Source organism: Nanorana parkeri, unplaced genomic scaffold (assembly GCF_000935625.1).
Source record: "Nanorana parkeri isolate BGI_ZX_2015 unplaced genomic scaffold, ASM93562v1 scaffold254, whole genome shotgun sequence".
Lineage (NCBI taxonomy): Eukaryota > Metazoa > Chordata > Amphibia > Anura > Dicroglossidae > Nanorana > Nanorana parkeri.
Window position 1 is genome coordinate 1215382 of NW_017306522.1, and position 20647 is coordinate 1236028.

Genomic DNA, 20647 nt, shown 5'->3' on the forward strand with positions numbered 1-20647 from the left:
AGAAATCATTGCAGAACTGTACAAAGGCTTTGGGGTACCCAGCTTTCCCAGGGGGCCGTGGTGAGGCACTGCAACATCACTGGCACCTACAGAAGCATCCAGAAGCAAGGGTCAGAGATATTTCTCTTTTGTCCAATGAGGGACACAGCTCTGAATAATCTGATACATAGGGTTATGTTTCCTAGAGGCAGCGGGTAACCCTAATGGTGACACAGGCAGCAATAAAAACCAGACAGGGTCCTAATCCCTATCCAAAACTAAGAAAAAACGTTTGGCTTCAGTTGCACTTGAACTTCCTGTTGTTTTTGTTGATCAAACCTCGTGCTGGCTGCTCCAGGGTGCCACAATCTGGTGAAGTATTGAAGTGGGCCTGTACTGCTATGTGACTCTCCAGAGAGTGAGAGGCCCAAAATAGTTCATTATAGTCCACAGACGCTAATCAGTGTATCTGTTAGATGCCATAACTGCCAATCCTGTCCCGGATAACAGCGTCACTGTCTTGGGGGGTATTTACCATTGCCCCAATCTGCCAGTCCCCCATTTACATTCAGCAGCAAGTTCAGATTGGGGGGATATAGAGACCTGTCAGCATTCCATATCCAGCTTGTAAACATGAAGTAGTAAAGTGCGACTGCACAGAGTTCTGAGGCATTTCTGTTCACAGAGCTCCTCAGTGCATCGTGGGAGTTCTCATATGGTGTTCAAAGGCAGCGATCCGTTATAAATTGTATTGTAGTGCCTCTTCTTCTTTCCATAGTGTATCACTGACAGGACTACCACCAGCAGCACCAACAAGGCCAAACCGATGGACAGGAGAGAGACTAGAGCTGCATGTGCCTGCCCCACCGTCAGGACGTTTCCTAGGAACGGCACTCCGCCGGGGCGGACAGAATCTGTAACACAAAACAATATATGGATAATTTAGAAATCATCCACCCCCAACATACGCTGGTCAAATGCCATTCATACACCACAACATACGCTTGTTGAATGCCATTTACACACCCCAACATACGCTTGTTGAATGCCATTTACACACCCCAACATACGCTTGTTGAATGCCATTTACACACCCCAACATACGCTTGTTGAATGCCATTTACACACCCCAACATACGCTTGTTGAATGCCATTTACACACCCCAACATACGCTTGTTGAATGCCATTTACACACCCCAACATACGCTTGTTGAATGCCATTTACACACCCCAACATACGCTTGTTGAATGCCATTTACACACCCCAACATACGCTTGTTGAATGCCATTTACACACCCCAACATACGCTTGTTGAATGCCATTTACACACCCCAACATACGCTTGTTGAATGCCATTTACACACCCCAACATACGCTTGTTGAATGCCATTTACACACCCCAACATACGCTTGTTGAATGCCATTTACACACCCCAACATACGCTTGTTGAATGCCATTTACACACCCCAACATACGCTTGTTGAATGCCATTTACACACCCCAACATACGCTTGTTGAATGCCATTTACACACCCCAACATACGCTTGTTGAATGCCATTTACACACCCCAACATACGCTTGTTGAATGCCATTTACACACCCCAACATACGCTTGTTGAATGCCATTTACACACCCCAACATACGCTTGTTGAATGCCATTTACACACCCCAACATACGCTTGTTGAATGCCATTTACACACCCCAACATACGCTTGTTGAATGCCATTTACACACCCCAACATACGCTTGTTGAATGCCATTTACACACCCCAACATACGCTTGTTGAATGCCATTTACACACCCCAACATACGCTTGTTGAATGCCATTTACACACCCCAACATACGCTTGTTGAATGCCATTTACACACCCCAACATACGCTTGTTGAATGCCATTTACACACCCCAACATACGCTTGTTGAATGCCATTTACACACCCCAACATACGCTTGTTGAATGCCATTTACACACCCCAACATACGCTTGTTGAATGCCATTTACACACCCCAACATACGCTTGTTGAATGCCATTTACACACCCCAACATACGCTTGTTGAATGCCATTTACACACCCCAACATACGCTTGTTGAATGCCATTTACACACCCCAACATACGCTTGTTGAATGCCATTTACACACCCCAACATACGCTTGTTGAATGCCATTTACACACCCCAACATACGCTTGTTGAATGCCATTTACACACCCCAACATACGCTTGTTGAATGCCATTTACACACCCCAACATATGCTGGTTGAATGCCATTCACACAACATTCTCATCAGTGGCGGACCTAAGGAACAAAGGGCCCTGGTGCAAGATTTCTTTTGCCCCCCCCCCCCAAAAAAAAAACTCCCCAATCCACACCCCCTGAAGCAACCACAAAAAAACTAAGTTGAAAAAAATAGAAAAAATGAAATAATTATTTATTACAGAGACAGGACAGAGTATGTTTACTATAACTACAATTATGAATGGACAGGAGTGGATATAGATCACTTCCCATTCATTCATAATTGAGGATATAGTACACATACCAGGTCCTCAATTATCTACAAACACTCAGCGATCACTGATCACTGAGTGTTTGTACCGCTCTCCTCTCTGACACGCTGTCACAGGAGGCTGAGCGAGCGGAGCAGGGAGGAGAGCTCAGCCTCCTGTGACAGTGCGGGCTGTCTCCGCCCACACAACGCTCTTCCAGTGTTCTATCACAGATTGTGACTGTGTACGAATGTGTGACTAGTCACATGGTCACACATTCTAACATAGTCGCACCATTTTTTTTCCGGGGTAAAAATGTGTGACCGGCAAAAGGTGGAATTCAAAGCTTTCTCCGCTGTTCCTGGGCTGATCGGCATTGCAGATGGTATGTTTAGTAGAACCGATCTGCACGGGAACAACTGATTGATCCTGAAATCTCACTTCTATATAACTTTGCGAGTGCAATACAAAGTCAGATAGAAGTAAGATTTCAGGACCGATCAGCTGTTCCGGGGCAGATCGGTTCTCCTGCACATATCATCTGTGATGCCGATCTGCCCAGGAACAGTGGAGAAAGCTTTGAATTCTACACGTTTTGCCGGTCACACAATGTTACCCCGGAAAAAAATGGGGTGTGGCTACTTTAGAATGTGTGACCATGTGACTGGTCACACATTCTACCGCCGAAAAAATGGGCGTGATTAAATTAGAAAGTGTGATGACGTCAGCGGTCACACATTCTAACGCAGTCACAATCTGCGATAGAACACCGGACTGTGATAGGAGGCTGAGCGGTGTGGGATGAGAGACGCTGGCTGCTCACAGCGCTCTCCTCCCACAGCGCTCGGCCGTCTGTGACACTTTCTCTCGGACACAGAGCAGCGCCCAGTGGGGAGGAAAGAAAGCACGGATGTGCCGCTGTATCGGCCAAAAAATGGCACTTTCGGCATTTAACCAAAAGTGCCATTTTCGCCCGATATGTTTCAACGGCCGATATATCGGTACATTACTAATATTACAGCAATGCAGAATGGCACAGGCTATAGAGGACTACACATCCCAGCAATACTTTATACAACTATAGCGTTTCTGTATAAAGTACTGCTGAGATTTGTAGTCCTCTAGAGGATCCCATTCTGCATTGCTGCAATGCAGAATGGCACTACAAAAACCAGCTACAAATAATAATTGTTTTAATTAATTATTTACACTTACCTCTCTTCTGGCTGGTCTTCTGCTGTTTCCTGGTGGGGGATTCAGAAAAAACAGGTGTCTGTATCCTGCTTGCTGTGGAGTGTGTCCTCAGTCCTCACAGCCGTCCGCTCCGATCGATGTGTGCCAGTGCCTGGCTGCCCGCTCGGTCTTCAATTTTTCACTGCTGTCCTTGGCTCGCGCCTCGCGTCTTACTTCTTGCAGGGGTCGGCGGGCCCCATAATATCTGGGTACCCTAACCCGGAAGCGGCCGTGCGCCTAGCCCCCGCCCCCTCACCTCAATTCCGCGTATTGGACTCACTATCATTATCATGCTGCGCTGTGGCCGACGGTCCCCCCCCATCTCTGCGCCGCGAGTGTCAGATCATGAACGGATCATCCGACACTCCCAGCGCAGAGACGGGGTGCCTGCCGGCCGCTGGATGCCATCTGCACAGGCGAGGCTAAGGCCCTGGTGCGCCCGCACCGGCGGTAGTTCCGCCACTGACTCTCATCACTAGATGCATACAAGAAGCATAGAAATTCCTATGCTCCTCAGCTACATCTAGTGACGGGAATGCTGTGTGAATTGCATTCAACCAGCATATGTGCGAGGGGATGATTTCAAATCAATCCCCTAAAAGTAATTTAGGAAGAAGCTGATGACACTATATGAAGACTATATAACGTTTCACCATTACTCACCTGAGGCACGGGTATTTTCCTCTGAAAAAAAGAAAGAAAAGCTATAATCAATTGATGCCAATGGATTCTTCTAACTCCATTTCCTTAATCCCACTAATAACATTATTGAAAGGCATATTTCATTTTAGAAAAAATTTAATACATATCGCACAAAAGGATAAATGTGCATTTAATAATATTTTGTATTGAAAGTCATTGCAATCGCGATTAGTGGATTGCGGGTGCGATGCACAGGCTCCTGCACACTGTTCTTCCAGCCCCAGGTATGGGCCATTCGTTATGGAGCTGGAGGAAGTTATAAAATAGATTGACGTCACCACATTTGTATTTTATTAAAAACTACAAGTCCCTCTGCCACAGTATTCTTTTTATTCACTGATTCTATGAATAAATCTGAATAAATGATGCGGATGTGCGTGTGCCACCCATCCCGAGCTGTGCCAAATTCAAATGTATACTGGAGCCTACAGGGAGAAGAACTCCACAATTTAGGTAGCAGGGGTGATTGTTTGAGGGTTCGGAATGGCACCATGATCCATATTACCCCTCCCCCTATCCCCTTATTCAGGATATATTGCTTCTTTAGTCAGAGAGGACGTAGTAGACCACATTAATATCTCATTCCTTGGTCCTGTGGCAGCTGACGCTCTGGTCTTCCTTGATCCTGCCCCAGAATGTGGGCAAGCCCTTGGTATCATCACTGGTAATCACTGGTCCTGCATTGTACATGATGATGTCAATATGATGGGAGAAAACACGATGACCGGAGAATAAATTCAGCTTTTTTGGACCGGGTGCCACTTCCGGAACCAGCTTGTGGGACTGTGGAGTAAGGGGGCTTTGACAGGTCAAGTGGCCATGCTTTTTCTGCCCAGTTTTTTTCCCCACATTAATTTCAATGGGGCTTTACTTGCTGTGGAGTAGAGATGAGGCTGGGCTTGATGCAAACCCAGTTCGCGTGAGTTTGGCCAAGCCCACCAAAAGTCTAACCACCACCACCTTCTCCCAACCTAATCAGTGTTATCAGTTGTGGCAGGGGCATTCCCCACCCCATTGTGACATATAGTTGCAGGATGGGGAATGTGCCTCCACCCAAGTGATTGGTTTGGGGGGAGGGGTGGCAGTCAGAGTTTTGAGCAGGTTCAGTGACCTGGGTTCACACCAAGCCAAGACTCTACTTAGGAGTCCTGTAGAAAGCAAAGCAAAAGGCAACAGTATGACCACAGTAACACTGCTGCTTTTTAAATGGACCCCTATTTGAAAGGTATGTTATAAGGGAAAAAAGAAAATCTGATATGATAAAGTAGATCTTCCATGATAACAGGAAGTCTGCTTTAATCATAGCCCTCACCTTCCAAATCCTCTCAAATGTAAAGTTTGCAAAAAAATGCTTCCAGGAAGCACGGGTGACATCACAGTTTCTTCCCGAGGGAGCCAGATGCTCAAAATCCTGCAATATGCTACATGCTACACCCCATTGCAGAAGCTTTACTGCCAATCACATATGCCATCATTTGCTTTGCCCATTGTTCTGTATTAAACTTACCAGGCCTCTCCATGACAGTGAAGGTTGTCTCCATGCCAGCGTGGATGTGATCATTGACATGACAGTGGAGAAGCCAGGTCCCCGGGTTACCGGCCGCCAGCTCTATAGTCTGAAATGTCCCAGGAAAGAGATCAAACACATCCGCTCGGTGATCGCTGTCTCTCTAAAACCAAAAGAAAAAAAATGCTTTTGAGACACCAAAGTCCGAGCTCTTCCTCTTCTATACAGGGACAACAATAAGGCCTCATGAACTCGGGGCCTAAAATGTGGGCTTATTCCCCCACCTGGGAAGCCACAGATGCTGCATACAGCCACCGATAGACATCAAGAGCTGTACGCAACTGTATGGCGAGCATACACCAGCACTTTGGTAAATTCATGTGGGCCCCAAACGCAGGTAGTCAATGCTACACAACGAAAATGTGGAAAGGGTGAGCCTGTGCTTTACAGGTAAAGTCCACTTTTCGGGGACAAAAATAATTACAATTTGCATTGGATCCAGTAAGGCATTGCAACCGCGATCAGAAGATGGGTGCAATGTGCTGACTCCTCCCATCCTAGTCTGTGCCAAGGTATGGGCATTCAGTAACAGGGACATTAGGAAGTAGCAGCCTGTGGAGAGAAGAACCCTGCAATTCAGGTAAGTGGAAAGGGGCCCTTTCAGGCCAGAGCATCGCAGACTTCTAAGAGCCGGGCAGGAAGATGTGGAAGGGCCATACACATTTCCCTTCCCAACTCTTAGCAACCTGGGACACTCTGGCTGTCATCCTAACCAGCTCCTCGTCAACCCAACTCCAAACACCCCCCCTCCAGGCAGTGATTATATTAAGGGCACCCCTGTCTAAATATATATTTTTGTTCAGTTTTGAATAGCATGGGTAAGAGTTAAAACTTTTGTTAGGTTTTTTTGTTGTTGTCTATGTCCCACTGGGGCAATTTATTTTCACTTACTTTTATATAGATACAAGAAGCAAGAGGACATTTTTGAAAGGTGAAGGATACTCTCTCAAACAGTTGGCAGCACAACGAGTGTCCCCATTGGACCTCTTCCCTGATGAAATCCACCATATCGTATGCAAAAACTATTCAACCTTCTACCCCAGGGTCCTCTGCGAGCCTCTGAACAGGGGGGTGCTCAGTTTGCAAATGGCAGCTTTGAAGGATAAAGCTTCTCCCAACATCTCTTAATCTCCCAAACCTTCACTGAATGAAGGAGTATGTGTTGGGGGAGCGGATATGTGAATAGTAAATGTCTGGGTTCACAGGCCAACTGTCTGGGCTGGGGTTTGATACTGATTACCTGATCAGGGCTCCCTTGTTCATAAATACCTTTAGTTTGCAGTGACATAAGTGCTTGGACTACCTCATCCCAAAATCTGTCCCATGGACCACTGCACAATCTAAAGCTGAAGTTTAATCTGCTAATATTTCATTTTCCCTGGTTCCTCCCCAACCACTTCATCAACATGCTAATTACATTTTTAAATAAAACCTGTTTTCATGAAATACCTTATTTTTGGTCTCTTACAAATCTTATTTTAGTCCCGGTACATTTTCACTAAGTCTCTGTACTTCTGCATGCAATGCAGGCAGATCATGGCTGGTAGGAGGCCTTGTACATAGCTTCCTGGAAACATAACATTACCCTGCGTCAGCACTCCTCTCGAGAGCCCTCAGTCCTGATGCAAGCACTGGGCTGGCTCCTGCGAGGAGTTTTGTAAATATCAAAATGCATTGATAAGTGTTCCTAGGAAGACTGCATTTGCATGCAGGCTGCCCTAGGTACAGCCCACATGTGACGCTGAGCCTCCATGATTAAAAGAACTGGAATCCAATGGATGAAAGGGGTGGGCCCAGGAAAGTCATGCTGGGGAGGAAAGTGCTAAATGATGCTAGATATCCTCCAGACAGGAAATGAGGCGGGCTCTGCCTGAGTTGCTGCAGCTTCTAATGATCATTGTGAGAAACTCACGGGATGCAGTAAAATCAGAGTAAGTAATGTAGTACAGGAAAGGAGCCGGTACAACTGTACAAGACTTAAGGTAAGGCTGGAATTCAGCTTTCATTATTTTTTTATATTTAGGTGTTAAATCCTCTCCCAGTGTTCAACATAATGTGGCTTTTGGTGAAGGTTTTGCCAATATGAATCTGTTTCGTGATCCAAGTTTACTCATGGCACTGAATGTTCTCATGAAATGTGGATACAGCTCATGCAATGTACTCTGCTGTCCCTACTGTATATCTGCATAGGGGAGCCACTTTGATTGTTGCCCAGTGATCCAATTCCTCTAGAAGTCGACCTGTGTGTTTGGTGGATCATGGTACAGATGGTGGGTTTCATAGTATATGTTACTGCTGCACACGTAGGAATGAACAGTGGGTCTGACAGAAACTCACCTTGTACAGGAAGCTCTGAGCATGGAAATGGACAGTGTGCATGTCAACTTCATTCCCCAGTCCCATCAGGTACCAGTTGGTCTTTTCACCTTCGGTCATGGTAAGGCCATGCAGATTTCCATAGATCTTACCGTTTATTGCTGGAATACAAGAAATAACTTCAATGGTGTTCAACAACCAAAGGAAAAATCAATTCATCCATCAATCATCCTATCCATCAATCCTCCCATCAATCAATCCTCCCATCCATCAATCAACCGACCCATCCATCTCCAGTGTGATGCCATTTTTTCTCTGCATATATCTGTAAGTTGGACAAACCTCCAAAAATCCCCTCAAGAAGCGGGTGCCGCGGCAGTCAACGGGTGGCTGCCGTAACAATCATAAGCGAAGACAGAGACACCGGCCCTCCAAAATGATAAGCAAACGTCTATCTACTGACGTGCAGCATAGCGGGCACAGCAACGAACGCTTCGGGGTCGCACAGGATCCCCTTCCTCAGGTAAAGCTGTTCTGATGTATTCTAGATTTTTGTCATCGGTATAGGCCACAAATGGATGGTGAGTCCCTTCCACCCAATGACGCCATTCCTCCAATGCCCACTTAATGGCTAAGAGCTTACAGTTTCCAATATCATAGTTAGGTTCAGCACTAGAACATTTTCGGGAAAAATAAGCACATGGATGCAACAGATTAGTGGGAGAGTATTGGCAGAGAACTGCACCCACCCCAACATCAGAAGAGTCTACCTCCACCACAAATGGCAAGGCAGGATTAGGATGCGTCAAACACAGGAGCAGAAACAAAAACAGACAGAAGGTTTTGAAAGGCAGGGATGGCCTCCTGGCACCATAAAGCAGGACTTGCCAGCTTCTTGGTTAGGGCAGTGATAGGTGCAACAATAGTGGAAAAGCCATTAATACATTTCCTATAGAAATGAGCAAATCCCAAAAAACTTTGCATAGCCTTCAGATCCTTAGGCTGGGTCCACTAGATGATAGCCTGTACTTGGCGGGATCCATAGCGATTTCAGTATCAGAAATAATGTAGCCCAAGAAGGAGACTCTAGCTACGTGGAAGATGCATTTGGAGGGTGTGGCATACAAGGACTACTGACGGAGCTTGGATAAGACCATACGGACATGGTTATAATGTTCAGCAAGAGAGGGGAAAAAAAGATCAGAATATCGTCCAGGTAGACCAAGACAAACTGACCTAGAAACTCACGAAAAACGTCATTGACAAACTTCTGGAAGATAGCAGGTGCATTACGTAAACCAAAGGGCATGACTAGGTACTCATAGTGTCCCTCCAGAGTGTTGAAGGCCGTCTTCCATTCATCACCCCCTCTGATGCGTATCAACAAAAAAGAATCCTGCCCCAGCAGGGGAAGTGGAAGGACGTTTGAAGCCCTTTTCCAGATTTTCATGTATGTAAGATTTCATTGCCTGGGTCTCAGGCTGAAGATCAATAGAGCAATCATGGGGGCGGTGAGGAGGAAGTCTCGAGGCAGCTTTTTCAAAAAGACATCACTAAAATCTGAGTAACATGGTGGCAGTACTGAAACAGACAGGTTGGCCATGACTCTAGTGTAAAAACAGAAAAAAGACAACGAAAGAAGCGCTGCGACCGAAATAAAAAAATGAATATTAGAATGAATGATTAAATGAATACCGTATATACTCGAGTATAAGCCGTCCCGAATATAAGCCGAGGTACCTAATTTTAGCAAAAAAAACTGGGAAAAAGTATTGACCCGAATATAAGCCGAGGGTGGGAAATGAGGAAGCTACTGGTAGATAGATACCAATAAAATTACATTAATATTTATTTAAAAGAAAAATAACCTAGCTCTGTAAGTGGAAAAGGGGGTACAGGGCTACATATCATGTACTACGGATCATTTAACCCATTCATATTAGCAGAGGATAATTGTAAATCTATTGTTCAGTGCACTCTATATGTAGTATATAGTACATGTACATATAGAGTGCCTGCAACAATACATTTACAATGATCCTCTGCTAACATGAATGGGTTAAATGATCCATAGTACAGGGCTACATACAGATCATTTAATACATTCATGTTAGTATAATTGTAAATGTATTGTCTGCACTGTATTAGCAGTATATACTCTATATAGAGTATATACTGCTAATACAGTGCAGACAATACATTTACAATTATACTAACATGAATGTATTAAATGATCTGTATGTAGCCCTGTACTATGGATCATTTAACCCATTCATGTTAGCAGAGGATCATTGTAAATGTATTGTTGCAGGCACTCTATATGTACATGTACTATATACTACATATAGAGTGCACTGAACAATAGATTTACAATTATCCTCTGCTAATATGAATGGGTTAAATGATCCGTAGTACATGATATGTAGCCCTGTACCCCCTTTTCCACTTACAGAGCTAGGTTATTTTTCTTTTAAATAAATATTAATGTAATTTTATTGGTATCTATCTACCAGTAGCTTCCTCATTTCCCACCCTCGGCTTATATTCGGGTCAATACTTTTTCCCAGTTTTTTTTGCTAAAATTAGGTACCTCGGCTTATATTCGGGACGGCTTATACTCGAGTATATACGGTAATTAGATGATAGCTGTGGCTGGATGGGAGAAAATAACAAACAACTATCAGCCCCTCAACCTCCAGCACTTTGTCAGCTCCACGGACATCAAGTGTACTCCTTCCTAATCAACTTCTGTCAACAGGCCATCAGTTTCATACATTTCACTGAGGCACCAGTCCATTTCCCCATCAGCACTGGAACGGACTGACAACACCCCTCGCCGATGACATCACGCCACTCTCTACCTCAATGTGAGTCTCTACATGATCATAATTGGTCTTACGCATTGCTCAAGTTTCATCCACCCATTTCGTGTATTTTCTCAGTTCACTCGGACCACCCCACAACATCCCGGAAGGCACTACTGTACACCACGACTAATCCCTTAACCGTCCCCTCCACCCCAATTATTTTCTCCCATCCATCCACAGCTATCATCTAATTATTCATTTAAGCATTCATTCTAATATTCATTTTTTTGATTCGGTCGCAGCGCTTCTTTCGTTGTCTTTTTTCTGTTTTTACACTTTAGTCGGACACCCCGGTCCGCAAGATAAAGAAGCTGCTCACCTAACAAGCATTTCTGAGACTAATCTGTCCCCCATACAACCCGTTCCTGCTTCCTGCTTTTTTAGGGCATTTAGAAGCAAAGTGCCCCCGAGTACCACAATATAGGCAGAGGCCCATTGTCCTTCGACTGGTTTTCTCCTCAACTGATAGACAAGTGGCTCCAATTTGCATGGGTTCAATCTCAGAGGCAGCAGAGGGTACAAGAACCTCCTGAGAAGGCGATTATGAGAAATAACTAGGAAGCATGGATGTAGACTTCTCAGAATGCCTTTCTCATAAACGCCTATCAATCCTAATAGCCAGGTGCATGGCTTCTTCCAATGTCTTAGGCTCAGGATAATGCACCAGAGAGTTTTTTATGGAATCTGCTAAGCCCAATCTAAACCGACTCCTCAAGGCTGGGTCATTCCATGCAGAATTAGGAGCCCAACGGGGGAATTCAGAGCAGTACTGTTCTGCCATGCGTTTCCCTTGACGAAGGGCTTTGAGATTGGTCTCTGCTGTGTGGGTGCGGTCAGGATCATCATACAAGAGACCATGGGCAGAAAAGAAAGCAAAACAGAGAACAGAGCTGGGTCATCAGCAGACAAGCTAAAGGCCCAGGACTGGGGATCCCCCTGTAACAAAGAAATAATAATGCGAACGCGCTGAGCCTCTGAACCAGAAGAACGTGGCCTAAGTTGAAAATATAATTTGCAACTATTGACAAAATTGGAAAAAGAGTGACGGTCCCCAGACAAACGATTGGGTAGATGGCCCTTGGGTTCAGGTTCCTGCAGGTCAGAAGAAACCCTGGATTGCTGAGAGATGTGCAAGGACAGATCCTGAACTTGACGCGTCAGCTTACATAATTCTTCTGCAAACATACGTGCTTGCGGGGCACCCATCATAGACCAGTAGTAGTACCGGTCTCTTCTTTTTATAGGCTTGTGATAATGTCAGGACCAGCTGTGGACGCACGCTGTCAGAACAAATAGTGACGAGTTGTTTCACCTATAGCAGCCGCCGTTTCCATAAGGCAAGCACGCGTACCGGTACTTGGATGCCCCCAGGACTTGAACTATATGTTCTGATCAGGTGAAGCCACAGGCTGGCCAGAGGTACTAAACCGAGATACAGACCAAAGCAGAAAGACACTACCAGAGAGTAATCAGGGACGAGCTGGAGTCAAAGGCTGGCAAGGGCAATCCGGGCACAAGCTGAGGTCAGGGCTGGCAGAAAGCAAAGCGTAATCCAGGGACAGGCCAAGGTCAGAACCGAAGACCAACAAGATTTCCAGACACAGGATTTGCAAGGACCGCACACAGCTTGTATAGCAAGAACTATCACAAGCACTGGGGAACAAGCTGATGATGCTTAAATAGGGCGCCACCAGCAGCAAGGCCAATCCCAGAGCAGGAGGTGTGTGGTGGATTAATTAAGCCACAACTAACTAGACTAGTGCTGCAGCCAGCAAGATACAGGCTGATTAACCTTCGCCAGCCAGGGCAGCAGCCAGCAATGCAGGCTGCCTGACACATACATACAGTATGGTTGGTGCTCAGCCCCCGACTATATATATGCTGCCATGAAGGCACCTGGAAAACATGAAAATGGTATCCTCACTAGTCCATACTTCTCCATTTTCCTGATGTCTATCCATGGCAACATATACTGTATATAGGGTGGAGCACCAACCATATTTATGCTGCCATGAAGGCACCATGAGCATTTAGCGGGAAGTAGAAGAAAATTTTAACTGGCATGATTCCTACACAAATGTGAACCCTCCTATCTGCAAATGTTTTTGATTGCCAGGAAAAAATTAAAAGGTGTAATATGTGTTAAAAGGGCTCCTAATCTTTTATCTAATAAACAAGCATAAAACTGCGGAGTCATAACCTACCATGCATTTTATTACTCTCTTCAAATTCCTCTGTGATATTGACATCACTGGGGTCTTTATGAATATAGCTTTCAATGTTGTCATCTAGGTACCAGGAAAAGTTCTCATCAAACACTAAGAAGAGAAGAGCGAATTCCCGAGCAACATCCCTCCTCCGGCCTTTGCTGTCTAATACTCCCTTCCTGCAAGTTACCAATGGTCCCACCAGGCCACTGTACAGATCCTGCATGGAGAAGACACAAACATTCAAAGTGTCAATGGAATTATCTTGTATAAACATATCAGATGAAATAATTCATTCAAAGGAAATTGTCATATTTAAAGCCCATCTCTAGGCAAACAAAAAACTCCCTGTGCAGTGGGGCTATTCCCACACTGCAAGGGTTAAGTGCTTGTTTTTACTTAGGGGCAGGAGTAAATCAGATTGACTTACGTAATCCCCATACGGGCAGTACGCTCACCCGAGCTGCACATCTGTGCGGGTGTCCGTACTTGTACGCTGCCAGGATGGATCCTGTCTGTATCTAAGCACAGACACCCGGACCCGCACGGATGTGCAGCTCGGGTGAGCGTACGGCCGCGTACTCCCATACGTATGAACCGGCTACTGCGTATAATCACACGCAGCACCCACTGGCGGAACTACCAGGGTCGCAACGGTCGCGATCGCGACTGGGCCCTGGTGTTCCGACTGTTGGGGGGGGGCCCAGACAGGAAGGATCGGGCCCGCACACAATCATCCTGATTGTGTACGGCCTGGCCCGCTATGCCCGATACATAGCCTCGGGCACTAGTCTGCCCGACGCTATGCATCAGCCTGCTCTGACGGACCAGTGAGTGGGCGGGGTCATCGGCGCCAGTGCCGAAGCTGGGGGGGAGGGGAGCATGTGCAGCAGCCCCACAGCGACAGCATCAGGATGGGTGGCGGGGGGATTTACCTGCTCGCCGGTGTTCCTTCTAAGTCCCGACAGAACCCCGGCTCCCTCCCTCTCTCCTCCCGCCGCTCTGCAGGCACTGCCAGGACCAGCTTTGCACCTGAGGGCCCCCGGGAACGAGGGGGAGGAGTCTAGGAGCAGTGTCAGGCAGAGGGGGAAAGGGAGGACCAGCAGCCCTAACCCTGCAATCTGTCACCCGAGACCCTGCAGAGCCCTGGTGAGACCGCCTGTATGCCTGGTGAGCCCTCCCGCAGCCCTGGTGAGACCTCCCGCAGCCCTGGTGAGACCTCCCGCAACCCTGGTGAGACCTCCCGCAGCCCTGGTGAGACCGCCTGTATCCCTGGTTAGACCGCTCACACCCACATATTAACCACTATGGGAAAGAGTGCTGAGTGTCTGCCTGCTGGGAGCTGCTTTAAAGTGTTATTAAACCCTACTATCTACGGCTACCAAGCAGTAGATATATGCAAGAACTTTAAACCGATTCGGCCATGCAAGCTGCACGGATCTGTACGGGCCGGCTCTTAGCAGTGTGAATGAGGGCTAAGGAGGCATACATACTGCTTTGGTTTCTGAACAGTTGTTTATACATCAATGTATTAGAATTGTAAAACTCAAATAAATGATACCGCAGAAAAAATCCAATTTCACGGCTCCGCTTTCAGTGCAGTCATTGCATGTGATCACATCTACTGAACGGTAAATACACACCATATGGTCTGTAAACACATCCAAGACACAGACAAATGTCATTATGCGGCATCTTACAAATGTAGTGTGGGAGATGAAAACACATCTAAGGAGCCAAACTGCCTTTAATGACAAACACATGTAGCTAAACTGCATGGGAAACCAATTAAAATGTATGTAAATGTGTTGTAGGTTGAATTGCTTGTGGTGATTTAAAGCAGAACTCCAGGCAAAGAGATAAATACACAGATAAAATACATATATGGGAGCTGCTTACCTACTATCAGAGTTGTATTTCTGTCCATCCAGTTCACAGCTTTGCCACACAGCACAGCTCTATGTGGCAGGACAGGAGAACTTATTTTTCTATGCTATAGGTCTTTTACCTCCCTCAGACGTTTATCAAGCCAGGTGGTGCTGGCAGGGCCACTCCTGGCTTGAATTTTGACCCATTGCTGCTCCTGAAATCTGAGCTGTGTGTGGCCAGCTTAAAGGGATTCTAAAGCCTCCGTTGTTTTGCCCTTATCTCCTGCTATCAAGCAGGAGATATAGGCAAAAAGTAAAAAAAAACAAAAAAAAACCTGCTTTAACAGCAGTCTAAACTGACCCCGTCCGAGAAAACGAAACCGCAAAGCATCTTGGGGTGGGCGCATGCGCAGTTCGGATTCTCGGCCGGGAGACGAGCAGAGACGCAAGGTAAGTCTATGGGCGCGTGCACCCGCATGCAGACACCGTGGGATCAGAAGTGCCTGCAAGCAGAGAGGAGTCAGCGCTGGATCAGAGAGCCATCGCAGCGCTGGAGGAACAGATGAAAACACGGGGAAAGAAGAAGAAGATCGGATTAAGAGACATCATTTAAGTTAAGTGCTAACATTAACATTGGGGGGAGGGGAAAAAAATTATCCTTTAATGTCACTTTAAGGGCTCATTCACAGCATTGTGCGGGATCTGTGCATTTGGTACACAATATTGCACAGAACACCTGACCCTCATCCCCACCTGGCTGGTGGACAGGTCCCTGCAGCCTCTTCTCCCCCAGGCACCAGCAAAATAAGGACCAGTGATGTCATCATGTCTAATGCAGCTGCAGGACACTGAGGGACATTTCACCGGCAAAGCCAAGGGGAAGAGAGGTGAGTGATCACCACCATGTGACCGAGGATCAGGTGAGTGTAATATCTTTATCTGAGCCCCTAGACCAGAACGAGCACTTAACCCTTGCAGTGCTGGGTTAGCCCCATTACAGGGGTTCATTTATCGATTGCCTGGAGTTCTCTTTAAGGTATATTCATATTATTATCGTTTTATGAGGTTGGCTGTCATGAATTGTTAGGTCATGCAACATCTACAAGTAATCAGAGTTCTTCCGTACATTACCTTCATAAAGTCTGCCATGGAATAATAGGCCCATGTTAAACAATCGGGGTCATTCGTTCCTGGTCCTGAGTGTTCTGGAACATTCCACTGGTAAGTGTTTGTCCCCCCTGAAAATGCAGGTACGTAAAATAAGTACAATGACATCTCAAAACAAAAGATGAACTCCAGATCAAAAAGATCACACAGTTGAAATGCATATGCAAGAACAGGTTTACCTGCCAGAGGCTTTAACTCTGTTCAGCCAATCTTGTGATCCAAGCAGCCTTACCAGACAGAAAGGTCAGGCTGGTTTCTAAACCTTTCTCTACTGCAGTTATACAGTAAAGCTGGCCATGCACTATATGAAACGCGCACAGTCGGTGCCGCTGTTGGCACCCTTTCGGCCAGCAATCCTCAATCAGCTGACCGAAAGAGCCGCTTGGAAAATCTTCGAACGTACAAAGCTGGCAGACAACCAGTCTGTTTGGGTATTCTGACAGCGGCTGCCGACAGACAGCGGGGGTTTCCAGCTCGTAACGCTCGTAAACATTGATGGAGGAATCTGTTCTATTTTTTTCGTTCAGCTTGCGGGCAGCAGATTCCTCCATCCACGATGTTTAGGGAAATCAGTTGGTTTTCTCACATTTAGCCCGTTGGCTGAATGAAAAATAACGAGTTCTGTACGGCTAGCCTGAGATCCGATGTTGATTGGTGTTGGTGCTTACAGCACTTCCTGATATGTAAGTGTGCCTAGGCCCTCTTACATAGTTACATAGTGCTATATATCCGCAGTGTGAGGTCATCTAAGGCACTGGTGGTCTCAACACATATGGATTATGATCTGGTGATGTCCCTACTGTACTGCTTTTTGTTCTCCTTACCGGAGTGAAAGCTGTGTCTGAGAACCTGCAGTGTAAGGATCTCCCTGCTTCTGCTTCATTCCTATACAAATCTAAAGCCTAACTGTATCTAATATCACATTGAAATTCATTCAGCAGTATTAGTAGCAGGTCCCCAGTGTTTTAAATGCAAATTTGAACATGATCTGACTGGGTAACAGCAGGGGCATCCCGGGGCAGGGTGTCACCCGGAACGGGTACCGGGTGACACCCCGCCGTGACGTCACTGCACCTGCGCATGATGTCATCACGCATGTGTAACGCCATCACTCATGTGCGTGATGACGTAACGCGCTGTTACCTGCCAGCAGTCATCTTGGTGATGGACGCCGGCAGAGAGAGGAGGGGACATTTACCCCGTGGGCTAAGGTATGCCACTTGGTCCACTCCTCTCTCGCGCAACTGTCGGGCTCTCGGTCCATGACCGAGTGCCCGACTTCTCAGAGGGTGTGACACCAAAATGACTGACAGTCATTTTGGTGTCATCCTTCCAATGGTGTCACCCGGATGTGGGTCGAACCCCCCTAGTGATGCCACTGGGTAACAGAAAGGATTCACTATTTTACTCACCTGGCTGAGTAGCTTCAACGGCAATATTGACTATCTGCACACCATGTGCGTAAATGGAATATGGGCGCGTGGCTTTATTTTTAAACACAACCAATATACTGTCTCCAACCTCTGCTCGAATGAACGGACCTAAATGATACACAGGAAATACATAACGGTCAGTTTTCAGGAGGTTACTGTTTATAAAACGATGATCTTAAAATCACTACATACAATCAGATCTACTACACGTTATCTTTGGGGCAGTTCAGAGGAATTCCTTATTGCATATATAACATTTCCGCCTACTTTCCTTGCCATAAAGCTGGCCCTACATGTACATACACACATACATGCCATATAGGGGGTGAAAAGCAGAAGTCACTCAACTCCCCCCTCCCCAGTTATTGTGTTCTGACAGCTGGCACCCGCAGCAGCCAGAATACCCGAAGAGTGACTGCAGCTGATTGGCATTGCTGCCTCTGACTGCTAGTCTCAGGAGATATGGAGAGAGATTTGGTGATGTCACTATCGTACGGATCATTGTTCTCTTGCTGGAGAGGACGCTGTACCTGAGGACCTGCAATGCAAGGATCACCCAACTTCTGATTCAATCATTATGTAGATCTGTAATTCCTCCACCTCCTCCATTAGATGGCCATCTCATCACAGAGGCACAGTGCAGAACAAGGAATGGTAAGTTACTAATGGGGAAACAATCAGCTGCAGGGAGCCTACAGGCAATACAGGTGACTAATCCTTTGCGCTCTGCCTGCCGCTTGCGGGCACAGCTTCCATGGTAAATGTCCTCTCTAATGGGTCTCTTTTCCAGCAAGCCACCCTATTATATTATTATTTCTGATGAGTAACTAGAGCAGTGCAATCTAGTGGACTGCAATACATTTTTGCACAACCAGGTTCAGGGCCCAGTCACACCATAAAGAGTGCGTTCCAAAGTGTTCGGCCTCTGGAGCTCACTAGAACGCAACCCAACCAGCCCACTTTGTTTTGGGGCGGGAGGGTGCGTGGCGGTGCTTTGAAATCAATGGCAGCGCAGCCACGCCCACCGCCCGCAGTGAGATCGCCGGCACCCGACTGCGTGGCTTATTAGTGCCTGCTTTCCGGTCCAGTGCAGTCTGCAAAAAATGCTGCATGCACTACTTTTTGCAGATCGCACTGGACCAGAACGCAGGCACTAATGCGTTCGGGTGCCGGCGATCGCACTGCGGGCATAGTGGGTCGTGGCTGCGTTGCCATTGACTTCAATGCACCACCACACCCCCTCCCACCCCAAAATAAAGTGAGCCGGCCGAGTTGCGTTCCAGTGCTTTTAAGAGGCCGAACACTTTGGAACACACTCTTTATGGTGTGACTGGGCCCTAAAGGTGTAGGTTACAAAATGAAGGAATGATTTGATTGGCTGCTGTGAGCTGCCCAGATAGTGGCTATTCCAGCTTGTTCAATAAGTAAGTACAAAGAGCAATGATGACGACATTCATAAACCCAAATCAACCAATCATAGTTAATTTTATCATTGTGAAATCAGTAACACGCTATATTATGATTGTTTGCTATGTGTGTACATTCCACACATATCTCTGGCATGTTTCACCTTACAGAATGAACCCGCTAGTCAACCATGGTTTAAAATTGCCCCGAGCCAATGACATCTTACCGAGTATTTCCAGATGCTCCTCCTCCTGGCTTCTTTCCTTCAGCTCTGTGAACCGTCCGTCTGTATATTCCCTGTAAACCACTTTTTTGTATTTCGATCCTATGCGGTCATTATCAGAACTCACAAAAACATGTCCAGGGCTGCAAAATAGACATTTAAAGTGATATTAAAGTCAAAAGGTTTTCACGCAATTCCAAATGCTGTTTAAATCACTTACAATGGATGCTATTTTTTTGTTGTTTAAAGGTTTCAGCTTCCTGCAGAATCAGCTGGTCCCCTGAGCACTGGCTCTGATATCCTGTTTTAGGGTGACTCCTTTCCTTTGCAGGGTACTATGGAGCCACCCTTGTGTGTGCTAGTAAGCTGTGCAGAAGACTAAAATAAACCAGTAAGGATAGAGGCTATTCTGACTCCGATCGTTGTGATAGCGAAATATATCCCTTGCTGAGACCTCTATGCCTGGCCTGTATAAGCAGATATACTCACTGCGGACAATCCTCGTCAGATAGCTGAACTCGTCAATACCGATTCATTCAAAAGAGGTGTTTATTCTTAACATCAGGATTACAGCAGATGATAGGAACAGCAGTTGAACGGTTATAGTATTGTGCGGTCAGAAAATGATGCCTTTCCTACGTACTGTGCAGATTACATGTGTGTCCTTGTTACATGTGGCTCTTAACTGTGGCCATGACACAGGAAGTACTGCACACAGGAAGAAGGGAGGGGCATACATAGACTGGAAATATGTCGTCACATGGGGAACAGAAATACAGAAAAGACATGTGTGATATCACAAAGGCCACTAGATGGCAGCATAGGATAAGACATGGATTTGCTATGGGGAAAATAGTTAGGCAAAAACACACTATAATAACTCTATCTAAAACAATGCTAATATTAACTGAGGCTATGCATCTCATATTCTATGCCCCGTTGGGGCGGCACAGAGGCTGCCCAGGACCGAATCATGACACAAGATGTTACAGTCCTACCTAGGAAGAATTGCTCAGCCTGGTTGCATTTGATAAAACAAAACTTTGCTTGATGTGCAACTGCCAATGCTTGGTAAAAAAGTTCTGATAGGCTGGCTGTTTATGACAAGGGATGGTGTAAAGCTGACCATACACTGGTAGATTTTTGTATGAATGGTCATACAGAAAATCTGGTCAGAACATTC

The 20647-nt window shown here is 46.1% G+C and overlaps 1 protein-coding gene across 1 annotated transcript in view; it reads right to left on the minus strand.

Moving 5' to 3' along the window:
• Positions 1–515: 515 nt before the first annotated feature.
• Positions 516–20647, minus strand: part of HEPHL1 (hephaestin like 1) — an 84162-nt gene continuing 64030 nt past the window's right edge. The window contains exons 13-20 of the mRNA XM_018556809.1: positions 19468–19607; positions 17814–17942; positions 16366–16472; positions 13364–13586; positions 8310–8453; positions 5917–6075; positions 4371–4391; positions 516–893 (exon numbers count right to left, since the gene is read on the minus strand). Of these exons, the coding sequence (XP_018412311.1) occupies positions 691–893; positions 4371–4391; positions 5917–6075; positions 8310–8453; positions 13364–13586; positions 16366–16472; positions 17814–17942; positions 19468–19607 (1126 nt within the window). The 3' untranslated portion in view covers positions 516–690. The remainder of the gene's footprint in view (positions 894–4370; positions 4392–5916; positions 6076–8309; positions 8454–13363; positions 13587–16365; positions 16473–17813; positions 17943–19467; positions 19608–20647) is intronic.